Source organism: Melanaphis sacchari, unplaced genomic scaffold (assembly GCF_002803265.2).
Source record: "Melanaphis sacchari strain LSU unplaced genomic scaffold, SCAv2.0 Contig244_pilon_pilon, whole genome shotgun sequence".
Lineage (NCBI taxonomy): Eukaryota > Metazoa > Arthropoda > Insecta > Hemiptera > Aphididae > Melanaphis > Melanaphis sacchari.
This window is the reverse complement of record NW_020271119.1, coordinates 495,477-520,876: the sequence shown is the minus strand read 5'-3', so window position 1 is coordinate 520,876 and position 25,400 is coordinate 495,477. Positions and strand designations below refer to the sequence as shown.

Sequence of the window (25,400 nt, the reverse complement as noted above, 5' to 3'; positions counted from 1 at the left end):
AATATGACTATTGTAGAACAACATTGATATTTGTATTCCTCGTATTAAGTATAAAATAGTTGACCACAGATATGATATTTACTCATCTACCTTATAATTAAAAATTAACATAATGTGACTTACCTAATGCACATAATGTTGAAATATTTACAGCTCAGATGTCAGGTTTATACAATGATCGCCTACGTTAAACATTTACGACTATGTCAAATTAAGTTATATGATCAATTGTGTATGAATTTCACTCAAATTTAAAGTGAACATCTACGACAGAGAGCATAATACTTATATAGTATTTATTGAATAAGATATATACATGAACGACCGATCACGAAAACAAGCTCACAAAAATAATTTTTAGTTTTTCCAACTTAATACTTTAATTTGAAATACGATATTGGACTCATAAATTGAACAGGTTTTTGTTTTTAATGCAGTAAACTATAACTAAAAAAAAAAATAAAAAATAAATAAAACAGTAGTTTTTACAAGATTTTAGTAAATACCTACTGCTAATCTTGTAAAAATGTACTTAACATTTTATATTTACAGCTGTTAAGTTTGTCAATTACTTTTTATTTTTTACTACAAAATGTTAGTATTAATTAAACTGTTTCAACTATCATTATGATTGTTATTATTTTTCACTGTTGTAATGCACTATCAACTAGCAATATATGCACTGCCGGAGTTAGCCCACGAAGCATTTTAATTTGGTTAAGTGCTATAGACACACCTATGAGTTTACGAATTTTCGCCAAAAACTCATTTTTCGAGCCGAATATAATATTATAACGAGGTGTGGCGATGATTTAATTTCACTTTCTGCAGACACGCCGTCATGCGTGTTCTGTTCGCATGACCAAAGTTTTCACACTGATAAACTTTACACATACTCTTCACGTAGTCGTACACAGCTAAATTTATATGGACTCACGTAGATAGGTTGTTACAACGGTAACATTCGACAAATAGGTAAACTATTAAATTTTATGTTAATGAAAATGACGGAACGTTGTTTATTATTATTTAATGTAATATTATGGTAGGTACATATTTTTTTTTTCACTTGTCGGAATATAAGCATACTACACAGGAATTGTATACGGGTTGTCACTACATATGTACAGGTAATGCATATAATAATATATATAATAATAGGTACCATATATATAAATAAATATAGGATTCAGAAAGATACACACAACATACTGATTTAAAAGTTATATATAAGTTACTAATCGTCCTAGAAAAAAAAATCGAAGTACAACTTTATTTTAGTATCGTAGGTTATCATGAAAAAAAAAAAAAATAAATAACTGAAAAAATTAATTATAAATGAATATTATACTGTATAGAAATTGTATCTTCGATTATCTTGATAATCATATGGATTTGTGATACTGTTTTCACCCTGTTTATATATATAATGATGTAAAATGGTTCGTATAACACAATATAACACTATAGTAATCCATATATATATATTGATTTTTCGCACCATCAATTGTCTTGTTATCCCGCATTGTTACGGCAATGACGTTATAAAATATAGAATCGTATAGAATCGTCTAATTAATTATTATACGCATAAAAAGTAAAAATTAAAAGTTTGAATGGTGTGTAGAAATTATATACGAGGGTCTGACGTATAATATCTGTGTGATATGTGCATTTATTAGTATACCATGATGTTATTATTATTTTTATTGTTATTATTACGATAATAACGTGACACTGAATACCTTTCTATGATATATTCACATTAAATTGAAATAAATGTTTCTATTTTTAAATAAACATAGTTAAAATAAAAATCTTCGCCCCACATTTGTTAAATATAAGTTGTTTTAAAACATCTAAGGCTGTTGATAAAATATAATGGTATACTAATATAGTGAATATAGTGTCTTTTTTTTTACCAACTTATTTACTGACTATCTTATTGTTAAAATTGTTTTATCTAACATGCCATGATTGTTTATCGAATCTTAAAAAATTCAAAAATATAAAAATAAAAAAAATACCAAAATAGCTTCGAACCGTAATTTTTTATTTTAACAACATAAATTAGAAAATAGTTGCTTGTAAACTATACGTAATATTGGTTAGCAAAATCCGTTAGAGCATTTAAAACACCAAAGTAACTTATTTGTTATATCGTATGAGAATTTGGATGTTAAAAGTATTATAAGGCTACCAGCTTCAAATTTTTGCTGGCTAACAAGTATAATATTAGTTCTTTCTTCGATATATAAACATAAAAAAAAGGATTTTAGCCGACATTACACCACACCTCGATTTAACACATTTTGTTTATACTGAAAAACATTCAGCTGAATCTTAGATTGTTGTTATAGAACTTGAATCTTAAGATGTTTTTTTTTTTCTTTTACATACATCATGTATATAAATTTACATGCGAGTCAGAATAGAAGAGTATCGTTATTTTTGGACCGTTTTCATTTCAAGCCCGTCGCACCAATGATAAATGGTCTAGGAAAATAAAGGTTATACCATAAAGGAGGTGGCATATTGTTCCATAGGCAATATATGAGTTTAAAAAAAAAAGGAATAAAAATCGGAAAACCACAAGAAAAATAGTTAAAAAAAAATAAAACTATAAGGTCTATTATAATGTTAGTAAATGGTAGGCATTTTATTGTTAATTTAAATTCTGTGGAATTTCAACTCTTTGATGATTACTGCCACTTCCGTACCTATGCGAATTAATAAAGTGCAAAATGTTGTTCCGAAAAATCGCCAAGGTCGTTTCATAAATTTCATTTTTTTATTCTCATATATAATGGATTATTAATGACGTACTTTTAAATTTTACCCATTAATATCACTAGGTAAACAAACTAAAAAAAAAAAAAAAACAATAATATTTCAAGTGAACAAATTGTATACGTACACCATGTACTATGTTAATGCATTACCGTAAAAAAAATGTACCAATTGGCTATATGAAATTTAAAATAAAATTCAAGTACATAGAAATTATATAAACTTAAAAATATTTAAAAATTGTCTCTATAAATGATGTGCATTATGGCATTATGTATGTAAACTGTGTGTTATGTCTTATATGTTTATGTGGACATAATGTTCATCTTAATTTTTTTGGCAATTATGCGTTTTTAAAGTAAATGTTTAATCTGTATTCCATAATTAATGTATATAATTTCATAACACATTAAGAAAATATGTAATAAAACAATATTATAGGAATGAAAATTACATATGTGACCTAGTGAATATTGTAGTACAGTACACTTTTTTGACAGACTATAAAAATATCGACTTCAATGTTTACGCAATTTTATTGTTAATCAAAAACATTGAATTAAAACATACATTTATTCATTTATTTTAAAACTTACTGGACGAAGAATTTAAAATATATGTTTGATGAAACATACAAAAGAAAATTGCACACCATACTCGCTATGTGTTTTATTCTTTGCTACATTCAGAGTGGGATTGATGACCGTTTTAATGATTACAGAGAACTTAAAGACTTTGTATTTCATGCTTTTTTTTTTGGAATAAAAACTTACATAGGCATTATATTATTTTGATACAATGGTCGTTGATATTTAATACGTTGGATTTGTGCATAGTCCGTGAATGGTGGTTTCGTAACGTTTATATTTCTTATTGTTTTTTATATTATTACTGTAGGCTGTCAAATGAGACATTATATTTGAAAATACGATAGTAATGTAGAATTCCAAATACAATTTAATATCCCACATTATGAGTTTTTAGCCATATAAATCATATAGGTAGTCTACGTATTCTATGATTTTTCGCTAATCGATAGCAATCAAATAAAATACCTCTTACGAAAATTTGACGGACGAGATAAATGTATTTGGTGTATGACACTGCAACGAGTGTTGTTTCTTTTTTAATTGTTTGACGACACTTTAAAGAACAAAAAAAAAAAAATGATTGAATCTATAGTTTTAAAATGGTAGAGGTGATTTTAAGAATAAAATTGGATTTAATTGGTATTTTGGGAGTTTTCCGTTTCCGCCATAGCCCTTTTCTGCCAAAAACAAAAAGGGTACGATTTTCGTTTCTGCCAAAATTTATTTTTGTGTAAAGACGTTTCTGCTAATTACTATTTGAGATCCATTTACAAATGTTTCATATTGTTATCATATGAAAATAATTTTTTAATTATTATAAATTATGACACAAGTAGATAATAATAATTCATCATTCGAATATAGGCACAGTTAAATTAGAATTTTTAAATAACATTTATACAACTGCATATCACATAATGTTGATATTTTATACATATCACAACATAAAATTTATAATAGTTTAAAAAATCGGTTTTATTTATTTGTTATTTATTGTAAATAAAAAATAAATAAATAGTAAATGTTAAAGTTTGAATTAAAACTAATATATATTATATTTTAAATGTACATTTTCAGAAAATAATATTTAACTATTACATTAAAATATACAAATATTCAAATGTATAATTTAAAAAAAAATATAGTTTTTGACTAATAATATTAAAGCAATTTTAAATACATGTTTATAAAAAACAAAAATGTAGATAATCAATATTGTAGAATGATTGTAATAACATGTAATAAAACAAAATTTATTTGAATGTAACCATAGTTTTATCAAGCAAAATTAGAAATACATTTTTAATAATAATCTACTAGAAGTTTAGAAACACATTAATTATGCATGTAATATTATTTCAGATTGATACTGAATAAAAAAAATTAATAAAATATTGATATATATGTATTAATATAGTTGTTTATTTAAGTTATAAATGTATTATGTGGATACCTAATTCAAACTTACAAAATTTTTATATTATCATTTTATATCCACACATATTTATTTTATTTTTTAATACTTTGAGCTATTTATGGGTATTTATAATTATTATTATTATTATATATTTCTTTTTTTTTTTTAGTTGTTTTCCTATAAGCATTGATAAAACAATTTTTATTAAAGCATAAGCTTTTATAATGCTATTCAAGTTTTATTATAAATTAAAAAAAAAATATACTAAAGATACATGGTCAACCATTTTTGTTATAGTGATTTAAAGTTAAAATTTTGACAAAATATACAACATTTTCAATTTTTGTAGCTTAAGCTTGAAAATTCAATATAAAATTCCTCATAAGTAGAACCAACTAATTAAAAATATATAAACATAGATTTATTTTTTATATTTAATTTTTTTTTAAACATTTTAAGTCAGAAGATATTTGTAGATATTTAAACGAATAATAACGATTTTATTTTTTTTATTATAAATCAAAAATAATATTTATAGAGTTTTGAAATACGCACTTATATTATTAAAAATATTAATTAATATTACATTTATTTATAAAATGGTATTACCAAAACATTTATACCAAGGATCTAATTATATTATTTATTTGGTAAATCTATATCCACTCAAAGCTTAATAATAAAAATATTTGATGTAAAATATAATGAATAATGATAATATATATTCTCGTAATCTTATAGTATAATCATTGATTGAAATGTAATATTTTTAGCAAAACATAATTCAACCTACCGTATTATACGAATAGTGAAATAAATTACTTTAATAGCAATATAAATATTGCATAGAATATACATAGTAATATAGGCTGTAGATAGATCGTCCTCGATTAGAATTGTTTTTGTATGCAATGATTTATCATTGAATTCAAATTTAACCCATACATTACAGTGATTTACTCAATGATGAAGTATGTACTCGACACCTACTATAAAACAGAGCGGTTTGTTGCTTTCCCTTTTTTTTTTTTTTTTTTTTTAAAGTATAAATATTTTAATATATTATAATACATTAACATGTATCTACTAGTTTAATATTGGATAGAAAAAAAAATAAATTATAATATGCATTTTATTATTTGATATAAAATATTTATTCTGTAACCCATAATTATTATATAATTTATATTATTATAAATAATATTATATTATATAATATTATTTATATATATATATTTTTTTTTTTAAATTAATTATATCATGTAAAATTAAAACTCAATATTATAAATTTATTGTATTACGTATAAATGTTCACTAAGGTATACATAATAGGTTTACAACATTATTTAAATTAGCCGTAATTATGATGATTTTTGATTTAAAAATTATATTAAAAACTAAGAAATATATATACCATTTATATTTTGAATAAAAATAAATTTAAAACGATTGATTAATATAATAATAATATACAAAAAAAAAAAAAGTAAAAAAATAACTTGTTTGTTTAGACGTTATTATATTTAAATAGGTAAGTACATTGTATGACATCATATGAAATGTTTTAAGTTGAAAATACAATATACTATATGTATGTCTTAGGATATCTTGTTAATATTAATTAAATAATTTTCAAAAATGTTAGTTGTTTTAATTAAAAAGCATGTGAATAAATGTACAGCTTCTGTAGCATCACCAGTAAACTGCTCTTTTAGAAACATTTGTGATTTAAAATGATTAAAATTAGTACGAATGTATACATAGTTCATGCTGTTTATTTTTCCAGCATTGGCATATGTTTGATCAAATTTTTGTAAAAATAAAAAAATATAGTTAATAATAATGACTATAAGAGAATAATTTAAAACAATTAATGTAAATTTACAGTTACAATATTTATTATTATCTGTATAGTGAAATTTTGTTTAATTATGGCTGGTTTATTATTATTGTTGTTTTAAATTTATGAAGATAAAAGTATAATTATATAAACTAAATTTCCATAAATATTTTAATCTGGGTATGACTGTTTTATAATTTTTTAGATTCTCAGTTACTGTAGAAGTGTTTTCCTGAAATTGTATGTGATTATTAAATAATTGTGAATTGTAAATAATTGATTAGGAATTTAACTAAACAAATTTTATTGAAATTATTAAAAAAAAAAAATAACTGTTGATCAATGAATTATTTTAAAATTTTTAATTTTTAATGAAAAAATTAAAATAATTGTGCATGCAATTGAACTAGCGTGGTGCTGATGATTTCAAAGGCCAAATTTAAAATTTCTTAGTATTTTTTTTCTTTTTTTTTCTTTATTTTCAACGTATTTTAGTTACTTAAATAATTATAAAATTCTTTAAAAAATCATTAAAAAATTACTTAAAGCGAATTACTTGAATACATTATTAATGTTAATTGACTGAGTAAAACAAGTTTGTAAAAGATATTATTTGAAATATATTTTTATGTAATATACCCATGTATTTTTAAATTACATCAGTTGAAGGTAAAGTTTCATTGACTATTATCTCTTTTCTTATGAGATAAATATAGAAAAATTTTTAGATTTAAATCCCTTCGAAAATATCAATGAGATTCTCGTAAAATATCCCAAGGTTCATAAACCACAAAATATCAAATGACCCAAACTATTTTTTCGCATATAGTATAAGAGGTCTTAAGATGTTGTAAAATGGTTATGAACATAAATCCTTCTTATACACTTTATTCGATTTACCATGAGCTGTTGGGAAAACATGGTATTGGGTATAGTAAGTTATTCGGTTAACTGGGTTCAAATAGAATTGTATAAAAAATAAATAAATATATATATATAGCACTTCCACTAATAAGTCAAATAGAATAAATGACAAACAGTGAATAAAAAAATAAAGAAAAAAGAGAATAAATCGTTCAGCGAATGAATATAAACACGTATTTAGTTATAACTATAAGTAACGGATTCAGTCAATACTGTTCCAACATTCACATCGATTAAAAGCCTAAAATTATGATGAGGACACAACAGTTATACAAATTCAAATCCTAATTATTTTAATTTTTAATTTGTGCATTTTAAATTTTCAATGAAATTATGTTGAATTAAATTAAAAATGTATTCATTAAAATATATTAATACTTAATGATATCCATTCAATAGTACACTGATAATATTATATTTCATTTGAAAAAATAAAAAAGATTTATAATTTATATCGTATTAATTAAAAATCACATTAATGTATCTATTATTTTATAAACCAATAATATTCGAAGAATTGAAAAAAATTTTCAGTGTTATAAAATTAAAAAAAAAAAAAGTCTCCAAAACAATGTCCGTGTATACTATATACATTTACTGCTCTAAATAGTTTCGCATTTATGATTAATAAATATTTCACCCTCTATAGCGCCATGAAAGAAAAAAAAAATTAAAAATAGAATATAACTTTATATTTTAAAAATTATAATTATATAATAATATTTATATTACTCGATTCGTTATTAGTCATATACTATATGTATATATAATTTATTTAATTGTATGTTAAACACAAAAGCTATTTGAACTAATATTAAATCTCTATTAACCAATCCTTTGTTGTGCTATTATATATTGGATATGTAAAAATAATAATATCGAATATCATAGTTCCAGTATCAGCTGTGATATTACATAAAAAAAAGTATGACACACTTTTTTAAAAATTTCTATAAATATCAAATATCTGAAAGTCAGCATTTTTTCTTCTTCATTTTTTTTTAAGTTGTTTAACATATCGTGATTTATTGATCAGTAAATCAGCTTTACTTAGAATTTTAGTTTTGCATGCTATTATTCATTGTCATTTTCAAATTTTAAAAGATAATACAGATATACAAGTTTTTCAACCATATACATGTTAAACTTGTCTTCGCGTACTAAAAATACACAGATTGATATTCTCCTTGTACTAGTAATATATAAAGAACTTTGTATACAATAAATATTATTAGAAAGTTAAAATAATATTTCGGAATCAACTTTTGAAAATAATTTTTATAAGTTGAAAGATAAAAGTATATTTCATATTTGAATATGGTCAATTAATGAATTATATTAAATCAAAAAATATTACACTAGCAATACGTTTTTTCAATTATACAGATAAAATATAGCAAATAGCCAATTCAATATAATTTTCATTTTCATTGCTTATATATTATATTTAAATGTTTATAAATAATATATTAGTTACACTGCACTATTTGAGCTATAATAATCGCTACTAATAGTGAAAACTTAATAAATTAAAGTAAATACAAAAAGTATAAGTTGTAAGGATGGAATTTGTCGGCAGTTATTAGTTAAAACTAATTTTACAAAATATATCAACATTTTTTGATTTTTTCTTTTTCTTTTTTGATATGGAATTTAAAAAAAAAAATCTTTTTTTTTTTAAATAGAACATAATATGTTTTTTTAAATATTACTAACATGTACCTCTTTACTATGAATTAAGTCATTTTATTAGTTATATTTTAATATCATGAAATTAATTTTACGAGTATATGTAGTTAAAACATAAATATTAATTAATAGTCAGATACAATAGCAATTGATCATTAATTTAAGAATATTTTTTTAATTTCCAAATGTTTGTGGTATTTAAAATTATTAAATAAATGCACTTTCGTTGTGTTAAAAATTTATGTAACTCCTAAGTGAATTGCATGAATAAAAATTCAAAATTATAAAAATAAATTATGAATAAACTCGTAAAATAATGTTATTCTTATACTGTATACATATTGTAGCTACACCTGTTATATGAATACACAATTTTCATAAATTAAGTGACTTTTCTCCGTAAATAAATAAATAAATGTAAATACTAACTAAAAATGTGAACACAGTTTATATTATTGATTAAAATTGAATATATCTCTCAGGTATACTTTTCAAACTATATTTTTTATTTACTTAGCAAAATTGTATAAAAAATATATTGAGTATAACTGACATAACATATCCGATAATACAGACATCTGAATTATTTTAATTTATTTCATTTTTGAAGCAAATTATTGTATTAAGATTTAAGACTACAATGTTTTGTATTTAAAATAATAACTCGTAGGGTGGAGTCGCCACCTATGGCCACGTTAAGCATTTTTTTTGTGAATATATTATACTAATTATAGTTATAATCATGGAAAAATCCTGAAATTCAAACCAAGTATACTTTATAACATGACTTATACTTGGTTAAAGTTTCAAGTCTCTGTAAGTTATAGTTAGGAAGAATTTTCAATTCAATTTTTAATTTCTCATTTTCCCCTATTATGGCCAGATCAACTCCGACTATGGTCAGTGATTTTCCCCACTTATGGCCATAATATTTTTTTAAATTTATTTATTTAAAAAAAAAATGATATAAGTACCAAATGTAGTAACTAATAATATATATTAGCAAAATATTAAATACAGAAAACTATGAGTGAAACACAAACAGTTTATTATGATTTAAAATATAATAATAACAAAAACAACCTATTTAACAAAATACAGTTCATATAAAAATGTAAAAAAAAATAATAATAACAGACTTATTTTATAAAAACTGATCCCTGCTTAGGATATATAACACTAGCTAGGTTATAATAAAAAATAAGTAGGTAAAACTTAATGAAACATTGTAATAAAAATTAAAGTACCTAGGTAGATAACTTTCTGGTAATAATTAAATCACATTTGTTGATTTTTGATAATAGGTTAGAATGTAGGAAAATATATTATAACAGTTTTATTATATAAAAATAGATCCCTGCCTAGGATATAACATAACAAAAACCTAGTTAGGTTATAATAAAAATAAGTAAAACATAATGAAGCATTGTAATAAAAATTAAAGTAAATAACTTTCTGGTAATAATTAAATAGGTAATAAGTAAATCACATTTGTTGACTTTTGGTTAGGCTGTAGGAATACATATTCAGTCTTAATATCTACTTTTTTCAAAAACATCAACTACACCTGGAAACACTGAAATAAGGTGTCTATTTTGAAGACGAAGTTCTGGAGATGGTAATTTGTACAATATGTTGGTTAAGTCAACTATTGATACATCATTTTCAATAGGTACAAACTCAGTGTTTTCCTCATTGTTTGCTTCAAAACATTGGACTTCATATTCACTTTTGCTAACTATACTAACTACTGTGGCAACATATTTGTATTTCAGTTTCCTTTTTCCTATTGATTCAAATTCTATTAAAATATAATCACCAGTATTTAAATCTGGTTGATCACTTGAAACTGGTAGAATCTGATCTAAACTTAAAGGCTGAGCTAAAGGTTCTTCGAAACTAACATCCATTTTTGAATTCCAACTTTTTTCTGATTCAGAGCTTTCAGTATCAGTAACGATTTTCTGTTTGATATTTTTATTAGCTTTAATTTGTGCCCTTTCTATTTTCTTTCTCTCTAACTCTTTTTTTTTTTCAAATGCTGCTAATTTTTTTTCTTCTTTTCTTCTTTCTTTTTCTTCTTTTTCATTCAATTTAATTTCATGAAATTCAACCCACTTGTCTGACGTTATTACACTAGGTGTATATTCTTTTTTTCTGGTTGTTTTAGATAAGGGTTGTACTGGCCACTTTATAATATCATTAAAAACAGTAGTTAAAGTTCGTTTGGTTGGAACTATAACTATAGACTCTGGAGTCGTATTCTCTCCAGGGATGATTGGGTTTTCTCCTGTTGAATATTCTGTGTCTTCTGCATGACTACTTGAGGGAATATTCAACCACATTTCTGGATTTAGATTTGATGTTGTTGGTGTTGTTATATCTGCGGTAATCTCATTCTCTGGGTTGTTTACATCATCCATGATTTGTGACCACAATGTAAACAACATTGTTGCGTTTTCATTCCCATCCCATTCATAGTGTCCTCTTTTAGTTCTCTTAAATTCATCTAATAGGTTAACATCAATTTTTTTAATTTTGGATTCTACAAACTGTAGGTGACACTTAATATTGTCGGCATTAATTAAAGTGTCATGCTCCGGTACAGTTCTTATAATAATTTTAGAATAATCCACATTATCTGCGTTGTAAGGATATATGCCAGTTGCACGAAATCCTGACTTGATATTACTAGCCATTTCTTTATCATATATAATTTGTGATAGAGCCGTTGGTACATCAAATTTAGATACCTCCTTTTCATTGTCAACACGCCACTGCTTCACTATTTTTTTCCATCTTGATTTGAGGGGACCAAATACAGCAACATCAAGTGGTTGCAATATGTGTGTTGAGTTAGGATATAATGCAACTAATATCAAATCGTTTTCACGACAAAATTTACTCAAGTATAAACTTAGGTGTGACTTGTGACCATCCATAAATACAATTACTGGTCGAATAATATTTGATTCGTTTATGAATGGTAAGAATATATTAGCCATATATTCAAAAAATGTTTCTGAGGTCATCCACCCTGTCTCAGATTTTCCGATTCCCCAACCAGATGGTGCAGATTTAACTAGGGTTGCTGGAATCCTTTCATACTTGAATATTGTGAGAGGAGGTGCCCATTTTCCTAAGGCATTTGTACCAAAAAGTGTAGTCACATTTTCTTTATCAGAGTTTGTATGTTCATCATACACATTTCTACCTCTCTCTCCAATAATTAATTCACCCTTTGGGGCCAAGTTAAAACAAGTCTCATCCATATTAAAGACTCTGCTGGGATCTTCTAGTATAGAAGCATTTTCACCCAGTACCTCATAAACTTCTTTGAACCAGTTCCTAATTTTATTTTCAGTTACTGATCCTCTGGCACGATTTACATATTCAGAATGTTTCTGTGATAAAATTTTATGTCTAGATAAAAAACTGTAGAACCATTTTTTCCCTGGACGATTATTTGAAAATGGTGTGTCTAAGTTTGTTTCATCAACAAGTTTTTTAACAGAACTTAACAAACCCTCACGACCTACTGGAAATCCCATTCGACTACACGATAAGAGCCATTTAACCAACATTTGTTCTGTTTCTTTACCTAATACCGATGTAACTCCACTATGACCAGTTGATTCTTCAGGTGATTTTCCAGATAACTTATTTCTTAAGGTGGTTCTAGGAACATTAAACGTCTGACTAGCTTTGTTCTCACTCATTCCATCATGTACAGCCTTTAATGCTAGTTGCACTTTTGATGGGGAATACATGAATCGTTTAGGTTTTGTAGTGGGTGTTGTCTTGGACTTTTTTTTTATTTTGGGTGTCATTTTGATAACCTAAATAAACAAATTGGTTACTTACTTTCTTTTTAATTGATTTATATAAGTAACTGATATGGTTATTAAAGGTAACAGTGGTGTTCTCAGCTATAGCCGTAGTATGGCCATAAAAGGAAACAGTAGTGTTCCGGGCTATGGCCATAGTATGGCCATAGGTGGATTTTTATAGAAATTGAGTTCCATTAATGGTCACTTGAATACAAGAGACATGGATTTATTTTAGACCTTGTTACATAATTTTACGTAATTTAATTGAATAAAACTTACCTAATGACGCAGGAACAAATAATAACAAATAATTTGAACATTAACAATAAAATATTGAAAAAAAAAGTGTCCTTAACAATTATGATAACAACACGGCATAAATACGATAATATAAAATTGGTAAATATTTTTACAGTGCTAACAACAAAATATATTATAATCCGTGTTATCAAATGAATTTGTTCAAGTTACTGAATAATGGCATATATATCTGGCCATTTTAATGAATAGATTATACTATTTACAAGGTAAACAAAAACGACCTGGCCATAGATGGGGTATTGGCCATAGGTGGCGACATCACCCTATATTTGTACTAATTAACACTTAAGGGTGTGCCTATTTAATGTCTTACAAGAAATAGGAATACCTACTTGATGATATAATGTTGATTATAATTACAAATTATCGTAAATTTAATAATTAATTTTATTTAGTATAATATATCTTAAGAACATCGAAATGTAAGCATATATTTTGTTTGAATATGGTAAGCTATTATATTAAAACATTTTTCATCGAAAACAACATGATTTATTCGTTTTAATGAAAAACATGTCAATTTAATTATGTTATTTATTATTATTGCTTATTTGACTATTTGTCATAAATAAACAAATATATTTGATGCAATAAGTTTTTATTACAATATTAGATCACCAAAATTTATTTATTTGGTTTTTTTAAGTATTTACCAGAATGCTCGTTTATAATAATATATTATATGTATATTTCCTCTAATATTTTAACTCAAAGTTAAAACGCACAAACCGTAAAATGTATTTATATTGAACTCGTTATTTGTAACACCAAACCAATAAATCATACATCAAAAATGTGTTGTCTATTTGTTTTTAGTAGTATAATGTACATAGAAAACATTTTTCTATTTCTTATATCGAAATTATTAGATGGAAAATTCAACTAGAGTTCAATTGCTTACTCGTGATTCTAGATACTTGTGCACAACGATGCATGACATGAAATTTGACTCGTACATCGTGACCAAATGACGATGGTTTATCATACAATAATGCACATTTTAAATGGTTAAATATTTAAAGTATATTATACTTTAGAATAACTGTTTTCTCGCTTAGTGTGATTCAAAAATTCTTACATACAGTTTACTAAATAAATAGTATTTTAAGAGTTTTTCGTAAAATAAAAAAAGTCACTGTGCGAGATACGGCTGCACACTAGACCGGGCGACGTGTGTAGGTACGTGCATGTGTGCGCAAGCGGCAGCTCCACGCAAAACCCGACGCGCTTGTTGTCTTCGTTGTGATTTGTTGAAGGTAAGGAGTGGACTGTATGTGTTGTGTATCAACAGGGCGCTGTTGAATAAAGGCACCCAACCAAAATACAAAGGACAATGGATCTTTGACGATTAACAAAATATATATAAATTTATTGCATCGTGTATACCAACAAAGTACTACTTAAAACTAAGGTCAGTAGATGATAATAACAATACGCGACCAAAATACGATCGGAAGATCAATACATCGAAGAATAATAATATATTTACAATACGTCGGAGACGAAATAAAAGGAATAATTATAATAATAATAATAATAATGTCGAAGTGACGAGTATACAAAACAAAACAAATGATAACAATATAATACCGTGTGTACGACCTGGTAACCGGATGGGTCGATGATAACACGACGATGCCGCTGGGCTTCTGCAGCAGCTGGTCTGGCACGACGATGAGACTCCGGCGGTGATAACGTCACTCGCACTACCGTTGAATTCGACGAAACGTCGAATACACCACGTACGTATCTGCGTAACAAGGACGGCTGACGGAACACGTGGGCGCGTGAACGAGCGGGGCTCGGCTTCGCACGGTAAAGATTAGATGGACGGCGGACACGCAATAAAACTTTAACTCTGACACGGGCGGCCGTGACTCGAATCGCAGGAACAACTCCGGTCCCCGAGGGCGATGAGTCGGTGAACACGAGGGGTTCACGGTAAAAGGTCAACACGGTTGACTAACGACAGCACGGTGATATGCCGAGAGGCTAACGGGCCAAAACACACGTTACGTACATGAACGCGGGGCGCAAGTTCACTCGGATATATAACAACATTGCCAAAACTTTAAAAAATGGCGAACAAGAAACCGGTGACGGGGCACCAGACCGTGGAGCGGAGACATTTTTTTGAGGACAAGACGGGGGACGACGCGAAACCACGCGGGAGAGAACGGTTGCGACGACACGCGCCTACCGGATACAAAAGGCACTACAAGAGTGACCGCAGCACACCCCGCGGCCAAACGCTCGTACCGGTGATCTGTACCCAACAGTCACATTTGTTGTAGTATAATATATTTTTAATAATGTTGACAAATAATAATAGGATGTTGTAATACATCTTGATAGGGTATACCTATACAAAAATTGAGTACAGTATATAAAAATACGTGCAAAATTATATCAAATACATATTTTGTTATAGTAGCATAAACAGGCGCTTACTGGTATTCATTAGGATATGTATGAGGTATATCATACAATAATGTATCAACTTTTAACCTATTAACGTGTTAAACTTATCAACCGATTTAAAACTATTAATCAATGGTCATATTTATAGTGGACCACGTGTTTTCATATTATTCAATATTAAATAATATTTATTAATTTCTTTATTATACTAGTATAAATTAATATAAAATTATATATTGAATATACGGTTACAGTTGTATTTGGGTCACAAAATATTGACCAATTATATGTGGTTCAAAATTAAAAATTTAATATGAAACTATACAGTGCTATTTCGATTGTTTTATTAATCAGGTTACTATTGGATTAAATAATAACAGTTGATTTCAATATTCCATTGATATTATAAAATATAAATGTTAATAAAACATTAATTAGGTATACATCGATATTAATTAGCGATTGCATACAATATAAATAAAATAGAAAACGTATATAATGAAGCAATTAAATAATAGATATTTGGACTCGATAATTGAGGATAACTGAATAATGAATAATAATATTAACCAAAAGCTTATAATTAATATGCTAATCATGAAAAATTTCTTCATTTTTGTAAAACAATACAAATTCCGATATGATGAAAGAAACCGAATTACTGAATAATATAGTATAAATTGTACTATACATAAAATTCTATTTTTTCCAAAACGAATATAATTAATTTTTACCTTTTAACAATAAGCAATTTAAAAGGCAAAATATTAAAGGTCGTGTACTTATCAATAACCTACACGATAATTGATCAATTTTGATATTGTCTATAAATTACATTAAATTAACCAATCATAATTTTGTTAATACTGAATAGGTACAGTGAAAGGTTTGTTATTAGGGGATAAATTACGTCAAAGACTATACATTTTAAAATGAGTTAGTTATGTTGAATTCATAATTATAATATTATGAATACATTTGTTAATCGTATGTATTAAAATAAACTTAAGCTATCACATTGTTTGGCTTAGATTTTAGAATGTATACTGTCATTTTCATTTTATGTATTAAATATTATTTTATTAAAAACTAAAAAAAAATAATATTATTTTGATTAACTCATATAACTATTTTGTGTCATTTAGGTTGTTTCTATTTCATTTTTTTTTTTTTTTTTTTTAATTTAAAGTATAATTAAATTTTATAATATGTGATCTAAAAAATAAAATATGTAACGTAAGGTGCACATCTGACAAACTAATAATTTACCATCATATATAAATTAAATAATAGTATTATTCAAATAGAAGCATTCATTATAAAGTGAAAGTTTATAAAAGATTAAAGAAAACTTTTTAAAATAAAAACAGAAACATTAGGTATTAAACAAACTTCTAAAATTAAAAAAGGGTTTTAATTGAACAACAATATTTTATTTATGCATATGAAAACTTATTTATGCACAAAAGTTAATAATTAGACAAGTTACCTTACTATATTATTAAGTATGTACATAGAATATATAAAAAAATGTTTAATTAATAAAACTGTAGAAATAAAGAATATTAAAAATACTAATAACTCAGATTAAATTGGTAATAAAAATGAATATGTTAAAATTTTAATGTTTAAAAAAATATAAAAATGGGTAACATCATGTTATAAAAAATAATATAATTAATAAATAACTTACCAGATATTAACAATAAAAAATATAAATTTAATTAAAAAAAAAAAATTATCAATTAAAAACTTAAAATAGTGTAATCTCTTTAATTTTTGTATCTTTTAAAAATTAAAACAGAAATATAATATGAACACACAAATAATTATATTTACATGTACATATCTCAGAATTAATAAATTAAGCCTATTTATAATAAATTTGTTTTACTAATTTTAATATGTAATTACATATTACTTTTTTGGTTAGCATAATACAAATTCAATTTTATCTTTTTTACTTTTATTATTTATATTGATAAAGAAAACAATTGATAAAATAATTTAAACTTAATTTTATTGTAAATATATCTAAAGCTTCGAGAGAGTGAGAGTTAATTAAATATTTGTTAATAATATTGAATGCAGATATTATTTATGTATTGACATAAAATAAATGACAACGATTTTTCAAAAATGTGGTATTTATATATCTATAAGCTTAAAATTCATCTAATATTTAGTATTTTATTATGGGTATATTATAATTATTATACAGATCTCCAAATTATATCGGGAAATTATATTGCTGGGTTGTAAGTGGAAGTAGTAAAATCGTTTCAGAATAATGCATATTTTTAAAATAATAACAAGCTTTACGTTTCAATCGTGGTTAAAATTTTTTACGACCTTTTCGATTTTCACCATACGATTGACAATAATAAAATTAAGTAATTATAATTTGATTAAATAGTTTATCTTTTTTAAATTTTATATATTTTTAAGATATTGTTCGAATAATTTTTAAGTGACCAAATACATTTGTCCACAACCGCTCTTATCATTATGACAATCCAATGTTATATGATATTATTGTAGAGAATATTTTATTCGATGCGAAATATTATGTTATAAGTGATCCGAGTTGTATGTATAGAAGTCAGTTTGAGGATGAGATCTTAGACATTTTCTAAATATTTTAATTTAATTTAACCTCTGTGTGTGTATAACGATAGTATAACACACTAATTCTCTAAATAAGTAAAACTAATCTTACGTTCATTGTAAATAAAAAAATAAAATAAAATACATATTTTAAATTATATACGCGATAATATGGATACATGGATATAGTCTTGTAATAAAAACTAAAAATATTCATTTGATGTATTGACTTAATGTCATGTTAGATTAATGGCATTAATAACAATTGGAGTTGATAAATTTGTATTATATATATTTGCATTATTATTACTTGATTTGAACGTTAATAAGGTAAAGTATAGCTTAAAATAAAACTTTTTTTTTTGGAAGAGCATATCAGTATTATACGATGAATATTTTTTTCATTTTTTTTTTTCATCCACTTTAAAGGAGAGGAAAGTTGAGATTATTAATGTCGCTTACCATCAGCGACATGTTAGTAGTTCTCGAAGTTATTTTCGTTGCCATTTTACTCTGTGCACTACAAAGCTCCTATTAATAATTGTTATGGGAGGAACAGTTTTATCTGGCATTGTTCAACTAAAACATAAATTACCAACCCGAATGAAGTTTAAATAGATAACAGAGCAATCAGCAACACGCGACCACGCATGTTGACCGTTAAAGTCAGACTGAATTTTAATGGTGAATTAAATAAAATGTTTTAATTTATAATAACACAAAAAAAAAAAAAATTGATAAAATATTAACTGCTATTTAGTGATAATTAAGTTAAATATGACCTTGAATCTTTACCGTATATTAATATATTAGTATTAAAAATAATATAATCTACTCCATAAAAATGTATATAATAACACCAGATATGAAAAAAAATAAATAGATTTATCTTGGATAACTAGATATGGCCAATTAACAATCAACACGCACTCACATATTATATTAAAATAAAATGTATTTTATTATTATTATTATTATTATAATCTTAAATCAATAGTTTAAGTTCATGACACAAATTTCAAAAACAACATTAAAATTTATATTATTTAATCTAATTCTAGATAATATATTTCTACACATATTATTTTTATGTAATTATTATTAGTATTTATTCAAATTATTTCACTAAGAGTCGTAAAGCTAAAGCACAGTAACGTAAAACTTTCTGTTTTTGCTAAATAAAAAAGAGCAACAGCGATGAAATACTTATTTTTTATTTTTTACCTTTAATCATTTTTAATATTCACAAACCTTTTCATATGTAAAACTAATCGATCAGAGATAATATTATGTTTATTGTACTTTAAGCTTTTCAATATTTATGAATATTTGCTATACTTAAATAAAAATTTCAAGCTCAGAAAAACCTTTATGCTAGTGTTTTTAAAATATTTTTTTTTTAATATCATAATATACCACCACACCGGTAATATGACAGAGTATAACGTAGAATGTAGATGGTTGCTTAAATACTTTTTTCTACTTTTGAATTCTAACCGAAGCGATAAATTTATATTGATTTTGAAATTACGAGTTTTTTATGCCAGTTAACATATTTTAAAGAAAAATAAATGCTTTAATTTTCAACTTTGAGGAGAGTTTCTAGTATAAATTAGATATTGTTAATACTTTTTTTTTTAGGTGGGGGGGGGGGGCTAAGAAGTAAATAAAAAGAGATAAAGGGCAGTAAATAATCATATTACTTGTAAGAATTAATATATCTCGTCAATGATAGGTTTTCAAATTAATGTGTTAAATTTAAATTCAACAATAATTCATTGGATTTGATGAGACACCATTCAAAGCGAAGACTGTTCAAAATTTTGATTGATTACCAAGGTTACTCAACAATTATTTTTATATTAATATTAAAATGTAAAAAAATATTAATTTATGTTTCTAAGCAAACTGACGAATTTGTTGAGTTTGTAATGATGTGAGATTTTTAAAATTATTATTCTTATGTTTCAAGAAGAAAAGAAAAATATCCTAATCATCAACTTTAATTTAGGTTTTTTGTAGCGATTTCAATTTAGTTGGTACTTTTTGAAAGTATAAATTGAAAACTCTCAGTATTTTTTTAAAATAATTGGTGAAAAAAAAACAAAGTACGAAAAATTTTTAAAATATTAATATTGTTTTTAAAATAATTACTTAATATCCTTGGGTACCAATAGTTATTTATAATTGAAAACTAATTAGTAATGGTTAATACTTGTAACTAAAAAAAAAAAAAAAACCCAAACTTTTACCAATTATTCACAATAGCATCAATAAAATAACTTTAAAAATAAATGTATTTTTATCCTTTTGTTGTTATTTATCGGTATTTTAGTCGTTTTCGATATAATTATAATAAAACAATTTGTGTAGGGTATAAAATAAATATAATATTTATTTTAATTCTTCCTTCAAAAGTTTCAATAGTGTTATCATATTTATTAATATACATTATTTGCTTTTTGTTTGAAAAAAGAACAGATTTTAAACATCTTATAGAAATAAAATATTAAGTAAATAGCACAAACAATTATTATGAGATTTTTGACTAACTTTTTATGTATCAATACAAAAATATCAAAAATGCATAATAACAATTTTTTTTTTATGCGTTTAAAGTCCAAATTTCATAAAAATCAAATTATTTTTTAGTTTAAGATGCATAACATTTTTAATATTCAAACCTCAAGTTCAGAAATGTAATATTAGGTTCCTTATTAGTTTTTACAAGACTTGTAAAATAAATTGAGTTAGTTCAGCACTATAAATATATTTATGAGCATCTTTAGTTAAAATTTTGATAAAGTTGAAATAGAATATTTATGCGTGAATTAACACGTTTTAATAAAATAGTTGTATGATTTTTTTTTATTATTATTTAAAATTTAAAATATATATATATATATATATATATATATTTAAACAAACAAAACCGATTTTAATTAGTTTTTAGTAATTAAAAAATATTATTCGTGGAAACTCGAAAATTATTCATACATTATTGTATTTTATTTACATAATGCCATTTTTAAAAACATTTTGATTAATTTTATACTATAGCCTATTTATTTTCTACCACGAATCTATTAACATCGTTTTACGAGTTAAATTCCTAAACTGATATTGTCTTAAAAGTTAATAAATATGATTATATATGATATAAAATATATATACTAATATAAATTATCTTTATATGGATTAATCTTATAAACTTAAATACTATTTTATTAACCATAATCCTTTACTAATGTAATAATTTAAAGAATTAATTGTATGTTTATTATATTTTTTTTTTTTTTGTGTATTACTTGTTAATAATGGTTTACTTATTTACTTTTTTATATTTCTGAAACTGATGTGTAAAAAAATTTATAATTTTTACTATAATGTAGAAAATAGGTAAAAAATATACAGAAACTACAGTTTTATAATTTATAATAATAATTGTACAAATTCATTGAACAATTTTTATTCAATGTGAAATGTATATATTTTAATACTTTAAAAATAAGGATTAATAAGCATCATTGATTATATATTTATATATATATATATATATTATACTATAAATACAACGCATAAAATATATTATTTTCTTATGGTTTTTGAAATGTATTAATTTTTATTACTCAAAATGGTTATAAAATTGTATTTTACTTTTTTTTAAATGACATATTCTTGAATATTATTAGTGTATAAGCTATAAAATAATTATGCATATATTATTTTGTGTCAAAAAAAAAAAAAATAAATAAATAAAAAATACCTCATTGTGAATAATTTCAAATTTGTATGATTATTGATATCATGTTGTGCTTTGCGCATAAATAAATATTTATATAAATATATATACGTATATTAAACATTATTAAACATGTAAATATATTTCAATTTTTTGCTTTCTTTATCAAAAATAACAAATTTTATACTATTTAACGGGCTTATATTGGTATACATATATACATTGTAATGAACAATTCGTATAAAAAGGATATCTGTGATCTTTTTAATGCAATTTATTTATTTTTTTACTCTTGGGAGTAATAAATTCAATTTCCCCTTATAAATAATATATTATTATCGTCATAGTGTAATTCACCACAACAAAGGATTCAAATTATTACTATACATTCCTATATCGAACAATGGTTTTTTTTTTTTTTTTTAAGAAAAAATATAGGTATATCCCAATAATCATTTTCATATTTAATTTTAAGTCTTATTCAACAATACATGTTAATACAGGTTTTGAATTTGAAAAAAAGTCTGTCATATAATATTAATATACTGTTATCTAGAGTATTATACGACTCGTGTATACACTTTCCTTTCAGGTTACCTATTACCTAAACGCTTTTAATTTACCTTTTAACCAGTCAATAAATGTAATCCACACGACGCTGGAAAAAATCTAAAAATCCGATTTTGTGATCAGTTGGTTTAAGATTTTGTAAATAAAATTCAGACGGAACTGTCGTCGGAACTGCGCTGTCAAATGAACGTAGGCACTTAAATGTATACCCGAAGGTAACGATTAATACTCGGAAATCAATCCATTTTCACTGTGGTGTCGGGCCACCAGATATTAGGTACCTAACTGGACGAAGAGTACGTAGTTGAACAACGGACGTAATTGATGGACACAATGTTGTATTCTCTCGGAGACGTGTAATGTACGGTTGACGAGTTCATGACCGAAACGGTACAGCAGCATATCACAGACGTTGTTTTTAGTTGTAAGTTCCGCTGTGGTCCGCAGATTAATGAACGAAAACAACAACCAACACATCGTCAACCGGCATAAAATAGTGAATTAATAAATGTTTGGAGGACAGATGAGAACGGACGAAAAATGTGTGTGGACTTGCGCTTCGGCGAAGGACGAAACTTGAGAGATACTACAGATAAGTAAATGTTCAGGACAGTAATGAATAATAATTAAGGTCTCACCCCCTATAAAATATACATTTGCATATGTGTTTCGGGCGTTTGGACAGTGTGGTGGGGTTTGGGGGATACAAATTATAACGTTACAAAGTTGTATGCAATATTTTACTTTACATAATTAAACTGATTTCAGTCGTCAAAACTACATTTTATGGTAAAACTACATATTTTAAAAAGTGGGAATGCAATAAAGTAGTTAACTACTCTGATGTACAGTATATATAGTAACATATTATGTTAAGTATATGTAACCATTTAATCAATCACTGTGAAGTATGTGAAAATCATTTGAATTCAATGATAAACCTATGACAATGATTCTAAACGAAGACTGCCGTCTGTTTATATATTAATAATTATTATTAATATTTAACTTTTAGCTCCTCAAAGTATTTACTAGATTCACATTCTATCAAGTTATTGCAGTTAAAAATTTAAGCTTTTTTTTATAGTTTTGAAAGATTATCTAAATACAAAAAAAGAAAAAAAGCACATCATTGTAAAATTAATATATTTACCACTTATCATTAAATCTTATAGGAATACATAATATTCAGAAAATAATTTTTTATACCTAAAATCTATTTCAAATTAGTAAATTAAACTTAAAATGAAAAATGTGTCTTACTATTCGTTATTACACATGTACGCAATGTCACAATGTTAATATCCCTTTTGATTTTAATAGATTTTAATTAATTTTTGAATTTTGTGTTACATAGTTTAAATTTTTTAAATATTTTTTGTTAAAAAAATAAATTTAAAAAAATACCGAGTTACACACATGACACGAATTTTAATTTACAATTGAAAACAAAAAGTTGTGAAAATTTTAAGTAAAAAAAAAAAAAAAAAATCATTTTAAGGGATATCAAGGTGCTATGGTGATGTCACGGTGGTACTCGTCCAACTTTAAACAGATTTTGATATATCGTAAATTTAGTATTTTGATATAAATTTCGTAACAAAATGATTAAAAAATATTGTGAAACTTCCATGTAAATACTTAAAATTTTGGGTGTTTGCTTGACGTACGTAATTGTTATAATAGTATTTATTAGTACTAAAAATTAATTCAAATAATTACAACTAATGTATAGAAATAGTATGATATTGTTTGATAAAAACTACAATTACTTCTCATTGAAAATAAAAGTGAATAAATTCCAACTGTAAATGTAATTATTTTAAAGATTTAGATATGTAAATAAAATACATTATTCAATTTAAAATAATTATATGTAAAAGTCATTGTTATATTTTAAGACTCGACTTGTTAAAAGTAGAGGGATGCATTGAGAGACAACAATTTGAGTACAATTGTTCAACTATTTTATACAATTATTCAATGGGCAATTTCTAAATATTTCGTTAATAAATAATATTTTTTGGTAATGAATATCTTAACAAAAAAAAAAAAATTGTATTTAGTTACTTATAAATAAACTCATTTATTATAAGAACATATTATTGAGTTTAAAAATCATATTACTCAATAGTTAATTTTCATTAAAACGTGATAAATTATGTACTGGTTCACATAGTAGAATCAAATCAATTCTTTAATAGTTTCATTCGTTTTTAATTAAGCAGTACCCACGCACACATACACACACATACATATATAATATATATAAACGAGTATATAAGTTATACAACGAAAAAACAATCCAAAAATAGTTCTAGACCATTATCCAATTAAATTTAATTCTTCAGTGACGAACAACCGGCATTTTAATTACATTTTATTACATTTGTAGTTACAGTATAATTATTGGTAATATTGCTTTATTAAATTTAGTCTTAGGGACAATTGGTGTGACTGCATCTATCCCCCCTCCACCGAACCCCTTTATAAACGCTCTACGAGTCCAGGACAAATTTAGGTTGGTTAAATAAATTGCAACAAGCTCTATACAACCACGTCATTATTCATAATAATAATAATAAAAAAAATCATTTTATAATAATTATCAGTTTTTAAAAACAAAATTTTTTTTTTATTTTTGCATTTTTAATAAGAC

At 24.7% G+C, this 25,400-nt stretch overlaps 2 protein-coding genes and 1 long non-coding RNA gene across 5 annotated transcripts in view; 1 reads left to right on the top strand and 2 right to left on the bottom strand.

Moving 5' to 3' along the window:
• LOC112594877 overlaps window positions 1–15,066 on the bottom strand; it is a 31,289-nt gene extending 16,223 nt beyond the window's left edge. The window contains exon 1 of the long non-coding RNA XR_003114674.1: window positions 14,992–15,066. This is a non-coding gene — a long non-coding RNA (uncharacterized LOC112594877). The remainder of the gene's footprint in view (window positions 1–14,991) is intronic.
• Window positions 1–25,400, top strand: part of LOC112594873 (zwei Ig domain protein zig-8-like) — a 234,466-nt gene that overhangs the window by 62,782 nt on the left and 146,284 nt on the right. The gene's annotated exons all lie outside the window — the stretch shown is intronic.
• LOC112594871 lies at window positions 10,682–13,397 on the bottom strand. The gene is made up of 2 exons (XM_025339881.1): window positions 13,360–13,397; window positions 10,682–13,089 (listed from the first exon to the last, which is right to left on the bottom strand). The coding sequence occupies exon 2, from the start codon at window positions 13,078–13,080 to the stop codon at window positions 10,783–10,785; it is 2,298 nt and encodes a 765-aa protein (XP_025195666.1). The 5' UTR covers window positions 13,081–13,089; window positions 13,360–13,397; the 3' UTR covers window positions 10,682–10,782.